This window comes from Alexandromys fortis, unplaced genomic scaffold, assembly GCF_014885135.2.
Source record: "Alexandromys fortis isolate MF-2015 unplaced genomic scaffold, M_Fortis_MF-2015_v1.1 scaffold_91, whole genome shotgun sequence".
Taxonomy (NCBI): Eukaryota; Metazoa; Chordata; class Mammalia; order Rodentia; family Cricetidae; genus Alexandromys; species Alexandromys fortis.
The window spans coordinates 6,251,519-6,271,580 of NW_026067968.1; the positions used below are offsets into that span (position 1 = coordinate 6,251,519).

Consider the following 20,062-nt stretch of genomic DNA (forward strand, 5'->3'; position numbering starts at 1 on the left):
ATCACCTTGGTCCTTATAGACCGAGGAAAATTCCAAAACTACACAAACCTGCACCTACCATATCTGCACAGGCGAGGCAGAATAGAGCTATGAGAAGAAGGCAGCAGGCATACAGGAACTATGTTCCAGCCGACACACGTCTGTCCTTAGTATACATCTTTTCAGTTCCCTGGTCTCTTGCTTGGGGCATCCTGGAGCTAAACTAGAGGCTATCTTCTCTCAGGATAGATTTTCCAGGCACTCCTAATTTTCCATCTATCAGTTGGAGGAGACAGCATAAGATTCCTGTTGTTAGAATGGCTGTAGGGATCCTTGAGAAGCTTATGAGCCTCTGAACATGCCAGGGGAAAAAGGCTTTTCAGATGAAGGAGTGAACTCACCTCCATCCATCTCAAGTATTACTAGTAATGGTTCAGTGTGTGAGCTTGCTTTGAAAATGGGTTTATTTTTGTGTACTGTATAGTAGGTGTGTGACCCAGTTGCATCCCAAATGCTTTCTGACTTTTTGTGTTTCATACAGTTTTTGTTAATAGTCTTTAAATGTGCATTTCAGTTTTTTTTTCTTTTTTAATTCTGGCACTTCAGACGGCATGTCACAGTTTGAACAATTCATTCTAAAGAAATTGAAAGTTTAAGAACTGTTACAGTGAATGTATTTCTGTATATTGGTGTGTATACGTGTATACTTGTGATGAAACTGTATTTTACTGCCTGAAGTCCAGCAAGCAGATGATGCGTACATACCTGCACTGATAAAGACCTTCTTAGCAGTACAGCCTGGATGCTCTCTGTGCCCTGATATGTTTGAACATTTTCATGCAAACGTTTGTGTCACAACTCACGTCTCTTTCCCGTTGCAGTTGAGTGCACACTTGTCAGAGTGTGTCAATGCCCCCAGCACCTGTAGTTTTAAGCGCTATGGCTGCGTTTTTCAGGTCAGTATCCAACATTTGTCCTTCCCAGTTACTGACATTCTGCCATTGAAGAAAGTTCTCATAATAATATTTTAACATTTGAGTTCTCACTCTTTAGTCTTTGTCATGACACCAGATCACCATGCTGCATGGGTGAAACAAGCCATACATGCAGCAGGGGTGGGTGCTCACTTGCCAGGCCAGGGATTTTGAGACTCAGATGGAGCAGCATGGGAAGTCAGTGTGCCCGAAGAACTGCTGCCTCCCAGACAGCTCCCGGTAGTGAGAAAGCAGTGACATTTGGTGGAGTTTCTGTGGCGATTGTAACTATTTGTTACCTGAGTATAAGTGAGTGTTAAACTGGATGTAGCTTTGACATTGCTTGTCAGCCCTTAGCTGTAAGAATCACACATGGGTGTCTGTAATGCTTTTTCCCGTGTGTGGTGACTCTTACCCCTGCCAGCCTGTTAGAAAAACCAACTTCCTGGGAAACAGGGTTTGTGTCAGAAACCTGTATATGGTTTTCTGTTCGTTTTTTTTTTTTTTAAACATACCTGAGTATATCTACCAAAAGGCAAAATATGTTACAAAGAAAGTGTCTAAATTTAGCTACATGTATTAATAGTGCATTGTTATGGAGCTGGTACAGAGGCAGTGAGCAGCATTGCAGGACTTTTTTCTGCGAAGATGAAAAACTGAGAATAAGAATGAAGTCTCCCTTGCTGTAGTCTAGGAGGCGCCTGCAGCTCCCTGTTCTGTCGTGCGTAGTGCCATCCATCCTCTGTGTGTGTGCGCGTATGTATGCTGATGCAGAGCTGGGCTCAGATCAGCATATATAGAGAGATAGTCTATGTACAGAGTATATGTTTTGGAGATCATAAAAATGCTTTTTCTGATTTCCTAATTTTCTGGTATCAAAACAAATTATAGTCTCAAATTGGTTGTTTCCTTGAATATGCAAAGTACTATTTAAAGTGCTTGCTCTTGGCTTAAATGGTCTGCATCTTATGTACTCTGTAGATTGTTTATGTTTTGTATGTAAATTTCTCAGCACACTCAGCCTGGTGAGGCTGTGCCTTTTTGAATACAATACTGTACCCTAGTTCACTGGACTGCGGTAGCAGCTATACCTTCCAGAACGTTCTCTGTATATCTTCATGAAAATGACTTATAAAGAAACAGGATGAATTTCAAATTTAATTCCTTGGTTTTGCAAGTATGCAATATTGATGAGAAGCCCTAGGGAGAACTTGAAGGAGGAGCATGAACTTGAGGTTTGCTCTGCAGCATCGCAGGCTCTTGGCGTGCTCCCTGCACTGTAGCCTAGGAGGCCCCGAGTGAGCGCCCCCTTCCCTTCATGTGTAGTCCTGCTTCTAAAGTTGTATGTTAAATTTTCTGACCTCTAAGTGGAGTGATTGGTTTAGTGTCACCCACGTTTGCTCTTGCAGGGTACAAACCAGCAGATCAAGGCCCATGAGGCCAGCTCCGCAGTACAGCATGTGAATCTGCTGAAGGAGTGGAGCAACTCCCTGGAGAAGAAGGTAGGCATGGAGCTTTTGGCTTTTGTCAGGCTTTATAATTCTTCAGACTATTTAAACAGGAGATCTGTTTTCTAATTATCATTGGTTTTTGTTTTTGTTTTTTAATGAAAGGACCAGCATGAAGTGATTGTCAGTAGAGTCAGTTCTGTTTTGAATCTTGAGCTGCTTTTTTTGTTTGTTTTTTTGTGTTGTTTTATTTGTTTTGTTTTCCAAGACAGGGTTTCTCTGTAGCTTTGGAGCCTGTCCTGGAACTAGCTCTTGTAGACCAGGCTGGCCTCGAACTCACAGAGATCTGCCTGCCTCTTCCTCCGAGTGCTGGGATTAAATGCGTGCACCACCACTGCCCAGGGAATCTTCAGCTTCTCTGTGTAGGTGTTTGCTCCTGTTTAACTGCCAAACAACGTGCAGTGCCTGTTTTCCTTCCTTCTCTATTTAATCATTTTGTGGATCATCTTAGCACTGATCTAGGACAAAGATTATGCTAACATTCATACTCTGGTCCTTGGCTCCAAGCCTTCTGAGAAGTAGCCACCCTGTGCAGGTGCATTGCTTCTGACGGCTTTGGCACTGATCAATATGGAGATTGCTGGTCTAGACTGCTTAACCCCAAATACTGGTTGGCTCCTTACAGAGCAGGTTTGCCAATCCCCACGTGTCTGGTTACTCATGTTGATGATTTTCAGGGAGGAAAACAAGTTGCCTTCTCCCCGTGTTTGCAGTTGGGGGAAACACTCCAAGGACTGATAGGAGAAATGGTCATGGGCTCACACTCCTCACAGTCATTTACATTCAATACACTGATTAGAACTTGTATCAGGAGGGCATTGAGATGATTTAAATGGTTGGTGCAGCTGACATTGGGGTTTTAAGAAGACCTGGGAATCTTGTGTTAAGTGTTTGATACAAATAAATGTACTTCAGAGTCTAACGCAGTGGTTCTCAACCTTCCCAATACCGTGACCCTTTAATACAGTTCTTCATGTTGTGGTGACCCTCAACCATAAAATTAAATTCCTTGCTACTTCATTACTAATTTTGCTACTGTTATGATCGTAATATAAGTATTTTTGGAGATAGAGGTTTTTCAAAGTCAATGCACAGACTGAGAACTGCTGGTCTAAAGTGACAAAGTAGGAGGTTCTCAAGAGAGCTAGCATGTGCCATGTGTTGGTAAAACTGGAAAGGAGAGGTGAGGATGAGAAAGAACCACGCCCACCAGCAACAGGAGCTGTGCCAGTGCTTAGAAAGTTTCTGGTAGCCCAGTCGTGGCCATCTGGAAACACAATCTTTGCCCTGAGCCCATTAATAGCTACTTAGGAATCTTTTTTTCTTCTTGAAGAAAGTGTTCGTTTCTGCTATTAATTACTATACAACTCCAGGATGTCCTGCTTCTCACAAGTTCATTTAAAAGGCTCTTTCTTGTACTTAATGACTTAGTTATAACCCAGGTGTTGTGGCACAAACCTTTAATCCCAGTCCTTGGGAGGTGGAGGGAGGGAAGGTCAGAAGTTGAAGGTCATCTTTAGCTATAAAATTCAAGGCCTGTCTAGGCTCCTTGACACCCCGTCTCAAAAGGGAAAAAAAAAATAGTTTTTTGGTTTGTTTCACTCATTGTGCTGTCCCGGCGCATAGGGGTTTAGTGGCTCTGAGGAATGTGGCTCTCCATGACGCCAGCCCAGGAAATGTGGGCCAAGGATATCTTCAAGATATGGAGGTCTCCAGCCAGGCGGTGGTGGCTCATGCCTTTAATCCCAGCACTCGGGAGGCAGAGGCTGGCAAATCTTTGTGAGTAGTTCGAGGCCAGCCTGGTCTACAAGAGCTAGTTCCAGGACAGGCTCCAAAGCAACAGGGAAACCCTGTCTCCAAAACAAACAAACAAACATACAAACAAACAAAAAAGATATGGCGGTCTCTTTTTTTTTAACTGACAGGAGAGTGGGTATGTTGTGCTTCTGGAACATGACTGCCTGCTAACCTCAGTGGTGGCCATTTAAGAGGTCCATGAAGGCAGCAATGTGCAGGTACTCCAGGGCTTTGCTCTCTGATGTAAGTGTGGATTCACAGTTCAAGTAAGGGAAACTTCAGAGGGAAGAAAGTAAGACTACTTACTACGATGTGTACATGTTACTGTTAGTTGCTTCTGCTCAACCAATACTTGATTGCTGCAGGAAAATTGGTTTTTTTTTTTTTTTTTTTTTTTAGAAATAACCATGAGATTCTTGTTAAGAAATGGTGTTTCCACTTGGGGTGGGAATGAGAAAAACCTGGAAATTTTATCTGGCTTTGCCGGATGGGAATGATTGAACAGTAACTTCAGAAGAGTTCTGTAAAACTGCTGTTGCCCTTCTTCATTGGCACAAGTTGGTACTGCAGGAGCTTATGGCCTTATGTGGTGGGAGAAGGCTGAGAAATTGGCAGCTTCATTTGCTTATGAGACATGCAGCCTTGGTATGCACCATTTGTTTCCTTTTTGTTTTGTTTTCTTGGTTTTTCTAGATAGGATTTCTCTGTGTAACCTTGGCTTTTCTGGAACTCTGTAGACCAGGCTGGCTTTGAACTCACAGAGATCCACCTGCCTCTGCCTCCCAAGTGCTGGGATTGAAGGTGTGTTGTTGTAGGAAGGCCTGGCCATCCAGCTAGCTTAGACCTGAAATAATCTCATAGGAACTGTATTAATGCATCACTGCTTGACCCATTAGCTCTAGCTTCTTACTGGCTAGCTCTTACATTTAATTTAACCTATCTGCATTAATCTGTGTATTGCCACGTTGTAGTGGCTTACCAGCAAAGTTTCAGCATGTCTGACTCTGGCAGCTCCATGTCGTGTCCATCCCATCCTTCGTGTCCCCCATTCCCTCCCACACACACCTAAGTTCTGCCCTATTATCAACAAGCCAAGGCTGTTTCTTTATTCATTAACCAATAAAAGTAACACATAGACAGAAGGACCTCCCACACCAGTGTGTGTAGCACACCTGGTTAACTTTAATGAGTTTTTGTGTCTGGGTCTCTTTGGGTGTGAGCTCCACCTGTTTCTTAGGAGTTGATGGACTGGCCAAGGGAGATGAAGTGCTGTGGCAGATAGTGATTGTATGCATAGTGTGATGTTCCGGTGTGCATCTACTAGGAAATGGTTAAAACAAGCTAGTTGATAACCCTTTTTATATGGGGTGAACATTTCAGATCTGTCCTCAGTAGTTTGATATGCTCATTTCATTGTTAGCAGCTGTCACCATCTTGTGCAGATCTTAGAAACAGTTCTTAAGGGGAAATCTTGTCCCTTTGACCAGAGTCTCCCTCATCTCCTCAGGCCCAGGGCCCCTTCCCTTTGCTTTTGCTACAGCTTTTTGGTTCTAGTTGTGAAAACAGGCAGTATGTCTTTCTGTTCCTGGCCTGTTTCAACTAGTGATGCTCTCCAGGGACTAGCTTTTATTATTATTATTATTATTATTATTATTATTATTATTATTATTATTTCAAATAGAAAGACTATAACAGAAAATATCAAGTACAATGTGGTTTTAGAGCAGGTATGACTTTGTAAGGTCCATTTTTCAGGTATATACTCAGTGCTGTGCAAGCTGGATAAAATATAAAATTGTTTCTTATTATGTGCCCTGGCCAAATCCAGAAGCTGCACTGGTAAAAGATTTGTTTTCAGTGAGCACTTTAGAAACCAGCCCCTTGTTCTGAAATTCAGTTGACCCCTCCCAGGCATTCTTTAGCTGCAGGGAGAGACAGAAACAGCTTGCAGGGTTCCCTGCTAGCTCTCCAGATTTCTACCTTTTTGTATGAAGGAATTTTTCTCCTGGGCTCCTTTTAAAGAGCCAGTAGAAAGCTTATGTTGTGAAAGTTTAATTACTATCATTATTGTTAATTAATATCAAACCACTTTTTGTTAAACTAATTGAAGAATTTCTTTCTCAGGTTTCCTTGCTGCAGAATGAAAGCGTTGAAAAAAACAAAAGCATACAAAGTTTGCACAATCAGATATGTAGCTTTGAAATTGAAATTGAGAGACAAAAGGAGATGCTTCGAAACAATGAATCCAAAATCCTTCATTTGCAGGTGAGCACCCTGCCTGGTGGCAGGCAGGCATTACTCCCCGAGTTCCTGGCAGACAGACCCTTGGCTTCTCTTGCTTGTGTGAAAACCCAAGGGCAACTTGGGTCAGCATGAACCTACCTAGGAAGCTGACCCAAAACCCCTCTTTTGTGTCTTCAACTCATTGGAGAAAGTAAAACTTAAAGCCCTTGTCTTAAAAATTAGCTGTTTGTAGAGCATTTCCCTAGCATGCGCAAGGCCTTCGGTTCCATTTTCCACCCCTCCAAAAACAGAGAGTCTGTGTAAAATCTGTTTTTATTCCTATTTAAGATACATTGTTCATTAGGACTTGTGTGCCAAATTTCACTTCCTAAAGTGAAATCAAGCCAAACTGATTTGTTTTATACACATATCTAACTTTAAGTCACCATAATAATCCAGAGATACCCCAAAACAACAAAGATATAAACTTGCAGGGCTTGAGAGAGGTTTCTGTGGCTAAGAGTTACTCTCTCAGAGGACTAGGGTTTGATTCCCAGCCCCATAAGTCCATTGCCAGGGACTCTGGTGCCCTCTTCTGGCCTTTTTGGGCATTGCATGCATGTGACACCATGGGTGTTAAAGGAAATACAAAGTGTGTGTATTTGCATTTTGCTGGCCCAGGAAAGGTTGTTGTTCTTTGTTTTTTTTTTTAGAGCTTTTTGTTGTTGTTGGTTTTGTTTTTGTTTGTTTTATTGTTTTTTGATACAGGATTTCTCTGTGTAGTCCTGGCTGTCCTGCAACTCACTCTGTAGATCAGGCCGGCCTTGAACTCACAGAGATCCACCTGCCTCTGCCTCCTGAATGCTGGGATAAAAAGCACCAGCTGTCTTGAAGTGTTTCTTAACAGAATTTTAAAGGACAGCAGGGTGTGTTGGTACATGCTTTTGATCCCAACACTTGGGTGACAGAGGCAGAAGGATCTCTGTGAATAAAAATTGGGACTAAGGAGATGTGTCTTGAGTCAAGTGCTTGTCACACAAATTAGTTCAGTACCCTAGAGCCTGGGTGACCGCTAGGTGGGCCTGGCAACCTACGTGGTGGTCCAGGGCTATAAAGGCCTGCAGACAGATCTGGCTAGCTAGACTAGTCATAGCAGTGTGCTCTGGGTTAATTTGAAAGAACATTCTGAAGCCGGGCGGTGGTGGCTCACGCCTTTAATCCCAGCACTCAGGAGGCAGAGGCAGGTGGATCTTTGTGTTTTGAGAAGGAGTCTTACCAGGCTGCCTGGGTAGGCCTTGCTCTGTCACCCCCTTTTTTCAGCTTCTTCAGCAGCTGAGTTTACAGAGCTCTGCCACACTAGCAAACCAGCTTTTCTTTATCAAAATGGTAGCCTGGGGGCTGGAGAGATGGCTCAGCAGTTGACAGCACAGTTTGCTCTTCCAGAGGACCTGGGTTCAATTCCCAACCCCCATATGACCACTCACAATCTCTGTAACTTCAGTTCCAGGGAATCCAACACCCTCATACAAACATATATGCAGGCAAAACACTAATGCACATAAAATAAAAATAAATCATGTTTATATGGTAGCCGGGCGTGGTGGCATACACCTTTAATCCCAATACTTGAGAGGCAGAGACAGGTGAATCTCTTAATTTGAGGCTAGCTAGGCCTACAAAGCGAGTTTAGGGACAGTCAAGGCTACACAGAGAAACCCTGTCTCAAAAAACAAACAAAAAGGTATCCTGGATGGAGAGCCAAAGGGTAACCTGGGCAATTTAGTGATCTCCTGTCCCAAATGAAACTAAAAAGGACTGAGTGCATAGCTAAGTGTGCTTGCCTAGCATGCCGAAGGAGGGAAGCTGGTAAAGTAGTTCAGTGGATAAAGATGCTTGTCACCAAGTCTGACAACTTGAGTTCACGTATGTAGTCCCGGTACCTGGGAGGCTCAGGTGGGACTCTCTTGAGTCTGAACAGTAGCATCATGTGATCTATGACTCAAAGGAAAACAGGCCAGCTGGTCACAAACTGGATGAACTACGTGTGCTGCTGCAAGTTGCTGAGTCCTTCCAGTAGGGCTCAGGTGAGCGTCCGCAGTCCACATAGAACACCACCACACTCTTACTGAGCAGGGTTGTATAGCCAGGGCCTAATGACCTGAAGGTGACAAGGTATAGCAAAGGACATTTGCTATAGCCCTGAAGTTCATACAGCTAGTCATCTGTGTCTCTAAGAATCAGGCCTTAAATTGGGGTTGTTTATTCTGTATGCGGACTGCTGCTTCCCAGCTCCTGAACTTGCGAATTAAACTCCACACCTGCAACCTGCACTTAGGATGTACATTTATAGAAACATTGCAGTGGCAGAGTGTTCATCAAGGCACCTCAGGAATTAAGTCACTTGTTGCTCACATGCTCACAGAAAAGGCCTGACACAGACCTGTATTCTGCTTTGAATCTGTGTTGGTTTTGCAAGAGAAAGGCCTGTCTGAAAAATAACACATCCCTTGCTGGGATGCAACTCCTAAGTTGTTTGGGTGAGCCCATTTGTATAGAACATGTACCTATATACAGAATATGTGCCTCTGTCTCTGCAAGGTTTACCAGGTGCCGAGTCAATGCACTGTATTAGGGAGACCTCCATGGCCAGTGCAGTGGTCTTGTCCCTTCCTGTGCAGGTCACTAGTTATTGGGGAGGAGCACCTCAGGGCCATGGAGCTTAAAGTGACTAAATGGCTTGTGCTAGGCCATGCTGCAATCCCTCGTAGTCCTCTAAGTAACCAAACATCGTCTCTCCCACCTTGGTCAGGCTTTTTCTTTTTACCAGTACCCATAGTAGCTTACTTTATGGGGGCAGTTCATTCAAAGGACACCAAGACTGTGGGTGTTCATTAAAGTCAATACAATTGACTCCCAGAAAACAGGTTTTTTTTAATTTGTGTCAAATTGTTACACAGAACCATCCAGTACAGGTTTTGTTTTGTTTTCTTTTTAAAAAAAAATATTTATTTATTTATTATGTATACAATATTCTGTCTGCATGTATGCCTGCAGGCTAGAATAGGGCACCAGACCTCATTACAGATGGTCGTGAGCCACCATGTGGTTGCCAGGAATTGAAGTCAAGACCTTTGGTAGAGCGGGCAATGAATGCTCTTAACCGCTGAGCCATCTCTCCAGCCCTCAGAAAACAGTTCTTATGGAGCCAAATATCCTCTGATTATACATTCTTGTTTAACATAGACAGAAGTCTGGAATAATGGCTTAGCTCACAGCCAAAAATAAAGTAAAGAGACATTCACATAGCAGTTTTTTTTTTTTTAGAAGATTAAAGACTTCTGTGCTGTATGTGGGGTGGTATATGTGCACATGTGTGTACATGTGTGTGCCTATCTCCAGCTTTTTTTTTTTTTTTTTTTTTTGAGACAGGATTTCTCTGTAGCTTTTGGAGCCTGTCCTGGAACTAGCTCTTGTAGACCAGGCTGGCCTCGAACTCACAGAGATCCGCCTGCCTCTGCCTCCCAAGTGCTGGGATTAAAGGCGTGAGCCACCACCGCCCGGCTTTCTCCAGCTTTTTATATGGATGTTAGAGATTTGAATTTATGCCCTTTTACTTGCACACCAAGTGTTCTTACCTTATCCTTCCTAAATGTCAGCATCAGGTTTCCTGGAGAGCCAGGCAGATTTGCATCAGCCTTTCACTCTAGTGAGAGAATCCAGACCTGTCTTGTTTGTTCCTTCCTGGTTGGTGACAACCAACAAAGGTGCCGACACCCAGAATTTCAAATCCAAAAGAAGAAGTGAAGATGGTAGGCTGTCCCTGGGACTCCCCTGAGTACCCTGTGTGACCAGCGGCTTCAGAGCTGCTCTGCTGCCTTTGAAGGTTATTTGCATGAATGGAAACTCTTATGATCCTAGGCTCCATCACAGGAAACAGGCTGGAGCACAGGGCTCTGTTACCCTCACAAGTGGAATGGTATGTTTCTATACAAAGCTTTGCCGAGTTACTTAAGACAGTGCAAAATTGGCAGGCCCTGTGTCAAGACAGTGTCTCTACTTGCATATGTCCTGGTGCCCCTGAGTGCAGAACCTACTCTCATGGGCCAGCCCACTTAGCTCTTCCTAGGCCTAGGCCCCGTACATAGCAAGCCTTCTCTTGCCAACACTCGGGGCCTCTGGTAGAGGTAGGATAGAAGGAGCTCTTTCTTTCCGTGGGCCTTGGCACTTCTAGGGTCCCCCTCTGTAATCATAGAACAGAAGCAGCATGTCTGTTCTGAAACAGGCAGCAGGGTAGGCAGACAGTGCCAGGTGACTCCATCATCCTGAACCTGATTCCCTTTGATTGGTAGGAGCCAGGGGTCTTGGGCCTTGAGAATCTTCTACTACTTAGACAAGCTTTGACCTCAGTCGCTTCTTCTCTGTACCTGTGGCAACCTGTGGTGCTAGAGGTACAAGTGGATACAAGGTGTGAGGCTTCGGCAGTCTGGTGAACAGTAGGGAACACTATTAGTGTGAGGTCAAGGTCACTGCCAGAGTTCTGACAGGAAAGCCGGTGGCAGTCACGCGATGCCTGGATACAGGTATGTGACACAGGCAGTTTGGTCATCCCAGAAGAAATAGCCTGAGATGGGGAGGCCTGTGTAGGAGCTTTGGGCAGGAAAAGGAAAAACTACTTCTGGGCCACGTGCACACTTACGGTATTGGGTATTGTTCCCTTTCGTCTGATCAGCCCTGCCTTGTGGTGACTAAAAACACTGCAGACTGGATGTGATGGCATGTTAGCCATCTTGCATGAGACAGATCATCATCTGACTGCTTCCAGCTCCACTGTGTTCTGCACACGTGCTTATCCCCAGGAGACTAGTGGTCTCAGCCAGTGGGTGCACAGTGATTGACAGCTCCACTTGGCATTTGGGGGTGACAGCACAGCATGCCCAGAGTTCTAACTGGTTTTTACCTTTAACCCCTTTGGTCTGGAAGCGAGTAATAGACAGCCAAGCAGAGAAACTGAAAGAACTCGACAAGGAGATCCGGCCCTTCCGGCAGAACTGGGAGGAAGCAGACAGCATGAAGAGCAGTGTGGAGTCCCTTCAGAACCGCGTGACGGAGCTGGAAAGCGTGGACAAGAGTGCAGGGCAGGCGGCTCGCAACACAGGTGAGGTCACTGGGTCTGAGGTACCTCTTCCCACTTGCCACGGCACTGCTGCCTCAGGAAGTGGAGTATCAGGCGCAGCACATGCAGCCTTGAGGCACTGGTGTTGTGTGCTGAGAGTCCTCCAGCAGAGACAGGTTTTCACTTAGATGTGTCCTTCCACAGTAGTCCCAGCATGGCAGTCCTGTAGGGCCAGGGTGCCACAGACACACTCTGAGGGCCCAGAGACAGGAGCAGACCAGGCAGGGGAGGTGGGCAGCCTCTTGCCCAAGTATCTCTGTGAGCATGTATGTGCTCCGAGCTGTGAGTCTGGATGGGTGCAGAGATGACTTCCATGAAAGGATTAGGGAGTAGGGGTCGGTTATTGTGCTGCGTGGGCTGATTAAGCAGACGGAAGGCGTGTGGGTAGAATAGAATAGGAGACTGCTTAGACCTAGAGCCTAGTGTCCCTGTGGATGCCAGGGCCATAAGGCAGGGGAGTGTGGGCAAGTAGGCAGCCAGGCTCTGACAGCTGTGGCCTGACAGTTGGTACACTGTGGCTACCAGAGGGGAGGGGAAGGAAAAGATAACACTTTGCGCGTGTCTGCTGTCTGCAGTCACAGTGGCATCTGCGGGCTCCTGTTCCAGACACTGGTACATATGCGCTTCTCTGATGTTTGCATGTCTCCTTTGCCAAATGTTTTCTTGCATGTGGCAGGCCTGCTGGAGTCCCAGCTGAGCCGGCATGACCAGATGCTGAGTGTTCATGACATCCGCTTGGCCGACATGGACCTGCGGTTCCAAGTCCTCGAGACCGCCAGCTACAATGGTGTGCTGATCTGGAAGATCCGTGACTACAAGCGCCGGAAGCAGGAGGCTGTCATGGGGAAGACCCTGTCCCTCTACAGCCAGCCTTTCTACACAGGCTATTTTGGCTATAAGATGTGTGCCAGGGTCTACCTGAACGGGGACGGAATGGGGAAAGGGACACACTTGTCCCTTTTTTTTGTCATTATGCGTGGAGAATATGATGCTTTGTTGCCGTGGCCATTCAAGCAGAAAGTGACACTCATGCTGATGGATCAGGGGTCCTCTCGACGTCATCTGGGAGATGCATTCAAGCCTGATCCCAACAGCAGCAGCTTCAAGAAACCCACTGGAGAGATGAATATCGCCTCTGGCTGCCCAGTCTTTGTCGCCCAAACTGTTCTAGAGAATGGGACGTATATTAAAGATGATACGATTTTTATTAAAGTCATAGTGGATACTTCGGATCTGCCTGACCCCTGACAAGTAACTGGGGAGGTGGATTCAGCAGAAGGTAACTCCTCTGGGGGGTTGAAGCGGTCTGTCTTCACGAAGGTCCTCGCCCTCAGGAAGGACCGTGTGGAACAGGGTAAGCAGCCGGAGGAGGAAGGAGGATGCGTGGCTGGCAGGAGGAGCCACACGTGAAAACAGACCCCAACGGATTTTCTAATAGACTAGCCACACTCACTCTGAAGAATTATTTATCCTTCAACAAGATAAATATTGCTATCAGAGAAGGTTTTCATTTTCATTTTTAAAGATCTAGTTAATTAAGGTGGAAACATATATGCTAAAAAGAAACATGATTTTTCTTCCTTAACTTGAACACCAAAAAAGAAAACACACGTGGAGGTAGCAGGACATGTCAGCATGTTAATTTAAAAGGAGAACTTATGAAATAATAATACAGTTCTGATATATTCATCCTAAAATTCAAGAGTGCAATCTTGTTTCAAATATAGTATACTGTCTATTTTTAAGGCCTCATCTGGTCTCTGTTTTAATAATTTGTTTGTCAGAAGGCCCTGAGTAGACATAAAGTCTCTAAATTCAGAAGTCATTTTTAATTTAAAGTTCTATAAGTAATTGTTACTGCAACATTTTGTTTTCAAACGTTGATAGACTGATATTTCTTGGAAGAAAATGTAAAATATCAAACACTGGTTATCACTTGTGATAGGAAAGAGAATATTCAACCTGTTGTTATTTCTCGTTAGAAATGTAACCCTTCAATATCTGTCGTAGTTAGTGACACTACTTCACAATGACTATGAGAGGGACAATGCTCATGGATGCTGTGCATCATTTCAGACTTTAAATTGTTTTCACCCTAAAATAGGGCATTAGTTGAACTTTGGAGTTCTAAACAAAATCCTGTAGGTTTTTAAAATTCTGCCCCATGTTTAGACAAGCTCTCTGTTGCTGACAGCGCCAGCCTTGGCCTCCAGTGTCCAGTGTACAAGGATAGGCAGGCAACCTGGCTGCAGGAGGCCCCAGCAAGCGTTTCTCATCCTGTCATAGTGCTGCATTCAGATAATGATCTCCGAAAGCAACGTCCGTGCTCAGAGATGGTGGCATACGGTACATGTGCCTTAGATGTGACATGCTGCTTCTTGTCCCTGGGTTTGCGCTCACCATGATTCTAGAAGGTAATAGTTTAACCAGATCTTTCTCTCTCCACCACCAGACCTTTGTCTCTCCCAGGGCCCTCAGACAACTCCAAACCTGCCTGGGGAAGGCAGGCCTCCATTGGCAGCTTCTGGAGGCTCTGCTGCTAAATATTCACAGATTCCAGTTCTAGGTCCCCAAGAGCAGCTCAGTCCCACCCCAAGGGAAGGAGGCGTGCCACGCCCTTCCAGGTCTGCACAAGGGCCCTGAAAACCCCCACAGCATGAAGGAGAAACCACCCTACCCTAAGCATTCCCAAGACCGGACCACTGGTCTAGGGGCCTGCGCAGGCTGGCCAACAGCGGCCCTGGCCTCCCTGTTAGCAGGCTGGCCAGCTGATGCCCAGCCTGCCCTGTCCAGATGGCACTCTAGCTCTCACTGTTTACGTCTCTCGATGGTCCAACTGTGATAGAAGCCTGGAGCCCTGCCCCGGTGCCCCTTTTGCTATGCACCACACTTCATGGTGCTCTCACACTGATGGGTGCTACACGCGACGGGTGCTTCTTAGGCAAAACCAATGTGTGTGAACCACCACATCTGTGCCACTTGCCCAAAAGGCGCGCCCACGATTGGCCAACTGGGCCCGCGCTTCAGACTGCCTGCCTCTGGGCTCTCCCCATGGTCGCGCGGGGACAGCTGGGTTGGTGCCCGATGGCCTACCTTGTCTCTGGTGCTGCCATCTGTCCTGGGTGTGCCTTTGTCCCAGTGCCTGCTGGAAGTGCCCTCCTCCTGCACACCTGTCCCCGTGCTTCCTCGAGCGACCTCCTGGTCTCCAGCACTTGCCCTGCCCTTCCATGCTGAAACATTGGTTCTTTCACCTGCTGCTCCTTTCTCCACTCTCCTGGGATCGCTTTGGGGTAAGTCAGTGGAAAGACTGCAGAGCCCAGGCCCTCTCAGAGGTGCCGTCTTCTTCCTCCAGGCCTGTCCCCCAGGGTTCTTCCCCAAAGACCTGGCTGGAGTTGAGAGGACTACCTGGAAGTCCTTAGCTGGCCTCAGGTAGCTTTTCCATGGCCAGGTATCAGCAACAGGGATACCCCTGCAGCACCCCCTTTGAAGAAGTCAGTGCAGTGCCAATAGATGCCAGTAACATCATGGGGCTAATTAGATCACATCTTTAGGTTTAGACCCTGGTATGAGGGTGACCTTGAGGTATCCTCAAGTATTCCCTCCCTGTTAGTGAGACTTACAAGACTCTTCCTATGTGATGTGGGCCCTCCTGGCCTCTTCTAGGTACCTCCAGGATGTGAGTAAACCAACTAAGTAACTGTTGTCCCTGGGATGAGGGTCCAGCATGTCACAGCTTCCTGTAGTGTGTCTCTTGCATTTCTTGGTAACAGTAGAATAGTGGCAAGCTCATACCCTTGTGCCCTGTCTCTTAATGTGTGAAGGACGTGCTGCGACACGTCTCCTGGGAGGTGTGGAACAGGTCACACCCTGCCTGGGTGTGCCTTGCTCTGCTCTGTCTCAGCATTCCTTGGTGCCCCTTTGGTGCTCACCACCTGGGCCAGTTTGGGGCTGTGGGCTCAGCATAACTGAGGCCCTGTTGCCAGTTCTGGCAGCCAGCCCTCACCATTTCACAGGGTCCTGGCCACGAGAAACACAGGGTGGTCATGCAGTGCGTGTACCTAGCTGTGCAAAAGTGTCAATTGCTCATCCTTTAAAGGAACATTTGTTCCATGGCCTCCATGAGGAAATTGGACATAACTCCCATAACTCCTGCTTGCCTTGGGCTGTGTCCGTTACCTGCTCAAAACTGCCCCTGGGAGGATGCAGGCCATTTAGTGTCAGTGTATCCTGAAGCCTAAACCGTGACTTTTGGGGGTAGCTGGAAGCCTCTGTTAGTAACAGCCCAGGAGCAGACCGGGATTGCCTTCCTTGGTCGGGAAGAAAGGTAGCCCAAAGGGCCCTGGTTGGGCCTCTCTTACTTCTTGGGGACAGACAGACCCGACCAAGGCCATGTAACATGCCAGGCTGTGGATGAGACTGCAGAGTGTGTGATGGGCTCATGGAGGAGAGCAGCACCCGCACCCCAGCCCACCCAGCTCCGTTTCTGTAGAACACATGCTCAGCATTTGAAGAAGCAAAGGGCTGTTGAGAGGGCCTGCACCTCAGTCCACATCCATCTCCCCTTCTTGGAGTAGCCCATGCACAGATGCACCGTGTCCCTAAGACAGCACAGCAGTCAGCTGAGGGAGGTGACTGCCATCCTGCCTCCTTTTCTTTATCTTTCTTTCTCCATTTCCTCCAAGGACTGGTACTCCAGGGAGCCAGGCATGAAGCACTGTGGCTTTGCTTCCTGGGCAGCCTCCAGCAGGGTCTTCAAACCCACCAGCACCAGATCCCCTTTGAATTGGCTTAATCTGACTATCTGTGGTCACTTCATAAGGACCTAGAGGTCAGATACAGTCCCTTGTGGGTAGCTGGCCACCTTCCCATACCTCGTTAGTGCCCCAGAGTCCCACCTGGAGTTGGGACCTGACATTAATGCTCTAACTGAGCAGTACATGGTAGCAGCCGCCCATGGCAGGCCTGACAACTGGCGGACTGCGTCCAGCAAAAGAGAGGTGGTCTGGGCATGCCACGCAGCAGGGTTCCTGGGTGGATTACTCCTGCCAGCCCAAGAGGAGACCAGGGGCAGTGCCAGTACCATAGAATGGCCCTTGTCTCTTCTTTCCCCCTGCACACTGCCACGCATTGCAGGGACTACTGCACTTTGTACCTGGCCAAGACATTTCCCAGCTGACAGGTGACAGGGCGGGTCAGTCCCTACCCTTCTGTACATCCCTCTGCCTGGGACCATCAGTGGATAGAGAATGACTTGGTGGAGCTTAGGGTACTTTTTCTTTATTTCTTTTTTACTTTCAATCCAGCCTTTTCCTGACTAGACTGCAGGAGAGCTAGTGTGAGTTCCAGGCATGCCATGGTTTCTGAGTGTGTGTAACAAATGAGGGTGTGCCCCCAAATCTCAGACTAAGATCACGGTTTTGTCTTCCGCTTGCAAATACATAGCAGCTGTTTTCTCCAAACTAGAATGTATCCACAGGGCCTGGGGCAGGTGAGGTGATAGTTGGCAAGTGACCCAGCCGTCATTAACTGCCCCACTCCAGCTGGTGCTGGTTGCCATGGGCACCCTGGCATCAGGGAGCCAGGCCAGCAGCCCGTCCCAAAGGCCTGAACATATCCCAGCCTGTTGTCCACTTGGAGGGTTCCCTGCACCGTTGCATGGCAGTTGGGCATGACCTTACACCAAGGCAGCCATACAGCTAAGCAGGCCCAAGCAACCAAGCAGAATGACTCATTTCCCTTGCCACACCATGTCTGGAGTCTTTCTTGTGAGGTCACTATGGAAAGGAGGTAACAAGCCCAGGGTTACTGTGTCACCCCATAGTCAGTGGTGACTGGCGTACACATTTAGTCAGGTAACATAACCTTCAAAGGCAAATCAATGACCTAATTGGAAAACACAAAAGCTGGCCTTCCTTTCAAAGATTTCCCCAAGAATCTGTAGGCGCTGACTGAGGAAGTGGGGGTCAGTGCAGACTGTTGTGGAGTTGCATTCTTTTCTCTGATGGCACGCCTCTTGTGTTCAGTTCTTTTACCCAGAAACAAAGACCAAAGAAGGTCAATCTCTCATTTGACTGTATTTTTTAATCTGACTGTTGACACTTGTGTCTGTAGTAACCGCTGGCTGTGAGGCCCCATCTTGACAGTCCAAGTGATTGTGACCAGTGATTAGTCCCGTGTTCTTCCACTCTTCTAAGAAACCGAGACAGTGTGCATTATTGCTCAGCAATAATCCTGTCCCTAGGAGTTAGCAACACGTCTCATTTCCTGATAGCATTATGATGTTTCAGATTCTGTTTACTGTATGTTAAATGTGGTTTCATTTGGTATTTATTTGTGTTTTGAGGTCTTGCGATGTTTCTGTTCTGCTGCTAATAATAAAGTTTGTAAGACTGTAGAATGCAAAATTTTGCAATGCTAAAGTGTCTATTAGAGGAAAATAAAGCTGATTTAAGAGTCCTGCGCGTGCGCTCTCTCTCTCTGTTCTCGAGACAGGGTTTTTCTGTGTAGCCCTGGCCGTCCAGGAACTAGCCATGTAAATCAGGCTGGTCTAGAACTCACAGAGATCTGCCTGCCTCTGCCTCTCAAGTGCTGGGATTAAAGGTGTGCACCACCACCGGGCAAGTCCTGCTGGGCTTTGGGTTGGGTCTCCTCCAGCTGTTCTCATAAGTGGCTGTGACAGCTGCCTGGGGACACCCTGTGGCTTAGAGGGGGCCACCCTTCATTCCAAGCTGCTACCATCCTGAGATACCAGAAGGTTCTAAGCAAGGCCTTCTTGCTCTTGTCATCCCAGGTCTTGCCTGCAACTCACAAGACTGTGGCTTGGTCCAGGGTGGAGGACAGAGCACCAGTGAGAACCAGATCCACAGGTAGCAGGACTAGGTATGCCCAGCCTGAAAAGAGCCCATGTTCTGAAAGGTCTGTCCTAAGTGGAGAACATGAGGCTTACAGAGCGAGGCAGGCCCCAGCTGCCTGGGGGCGTGCACTCTGGCAGGCGGATCTCAGTGAGTTCGAGACCAGCCTGGTCTACAGAGCTAGTTCCAGGACAGGCTCCAAAGCTACAGAGAAACCCTGTCTCGAAAAACCAATTTTTTTTTTTTTTTGGTTTTTCGAGACAGGGTTTCCTGTGGTTTTGGAGCCTGTCTGGGAACTAGCTCTTGTAGACCAGGCTGGTCTCAAACTCACAGATCCGCCTGCCTCTGCCTCCCAAGTGCTGGGATTAAAGGCGTGCGCCACCACCGCCTGGCTAACACATCTAATTTTTAAAACCCCCTGAGAATTCAAAGCTACCTTCCCTGTCCTGTCCAAACCCTGCCACGGCGAGTTCTCCATAAGCGCTTCTGGACCACCTGCAGCAGAACCCTGAGCACAACTGAAGAAGAGAACCCAAGGGACTCCTGGGAGCTGGCGGGGCTTGTGGGCCCAGGTTGAGGACAGGGATGACAGCGGGCTAACCCCTGGCATGGGGCTATCTTGGTCATGCAGACACACCTACACCTATGAAGGTTTCTGCCAGGGAGCATAATAGCATTGTCCCTAAGGTCCATGTGGAATGAGTCCTCTGCAGGATGTGGACTCTGGACCCTGCACCTCTACCCTTTGCCTGGTACTGCAGCCCCCTGGGGTGGAGCATACCAGTCAGGGTCATGGCACTGAGCTCATAAGGCTTGCCCTGTATGCTCCTAGCTCTGGAACTTGGGGCTCTGCCCCCACTTCTCTAGGGTGCCGAAGACAGCCCTGTGACCACACTGGGTGACCAGGTCACAGGACCTGCTCTGGGGCTGCTCCTCACTCAGATGCCACCAACCAAACTACTCCCAGCCAAGCAGCCTTTGTCCCTGCAGGGACCCCACCCAAAGAGGAACAAAGGGTGTTCAGGCCTGGAGTCAGCAAGCCTGGCCTCCAGCTGTGACTTCCCCTGGCCCCAGAGACTTCAGACTCAATACAAAAGAACAGGAGGCAACAACTGGCCACGTGTTGGGGGGGGAGGGGGACGACAAAGGCAGCTGGCTCCTCATCCTGAAACAAACAGGCCAGTGTCTCAGAACAATACTCCTTGAGCCCCCTGCCTCCCCACTGTCCTTTCCTACTGCCCACAGATAAAGGAGTGCAAGCTGTGCCCTGCCTCCAGAAAGCCTGCCCACACCCGAGCAGGGAGGGGAAACTGGCTCTGGGACCGACTTTTCAGATGTAAGAATGAACAGAGGCTGAGAGTGTTGGCAGCTGCTCCCAGCATTTGAATCTCCACGCCCCCCAAAGCTGTATCTAGCCCAGTCTCAGCAGCAAAGAGCCTGCCCCTTCTAGCTCCTTGTCCACCTTCTGGCCTCCCGTGTCCTTGCCTCGGTGCCTTGGTAGGCTCTTTATTTCTGCAGACATCTTTGTCCATCTGTCTGTTACTTACCCCTTCCCGT

General features: G+C 47.6%; 1 protein-coding gene across 4 annotated transcripts in view; it reads left to right on the forward strand.

Moving 5' to 3' along the window:
* The window catches only part of Traf3 (TNF receptor associated factor 3), a 100,416-nt gene extending 82,306 nt beyond the window's left edge, over window positions 1–18,110 (forward strand). For all 4 annotated transcript variants that reach the window (XM_050154710.1, XM_050154711.1, XM_050154709.1 and 1 more), the window contains 5 exons: window positions 861–935; window positions 2,363–2,455; window positions 6,383–6,523; window positions 11,462–11,636; window positions 12,331–18,110. In XM_050154710.1, the coding sequence (XP_050010667.1) occupies window positions 861–935; window positions 2,363–2,455; window positions 6,383–6,523; window positions 11,462–11,636; window positions 12,331–12,902 (1,056 nt within the window). In that variant the 3' untranslated portion in view covers window positions 12,903–18,110. The remainder of the gene's footprint in view (window positions 1–860; window positions 936–2,362; window positions 2,456–6,382; window positions 6,524–11,461; window positions 11,637–12,330) is intronic.
* The last annotated feature ends 1,952 nt before the right edge of the window (window positions 18,111–20,062 follow it).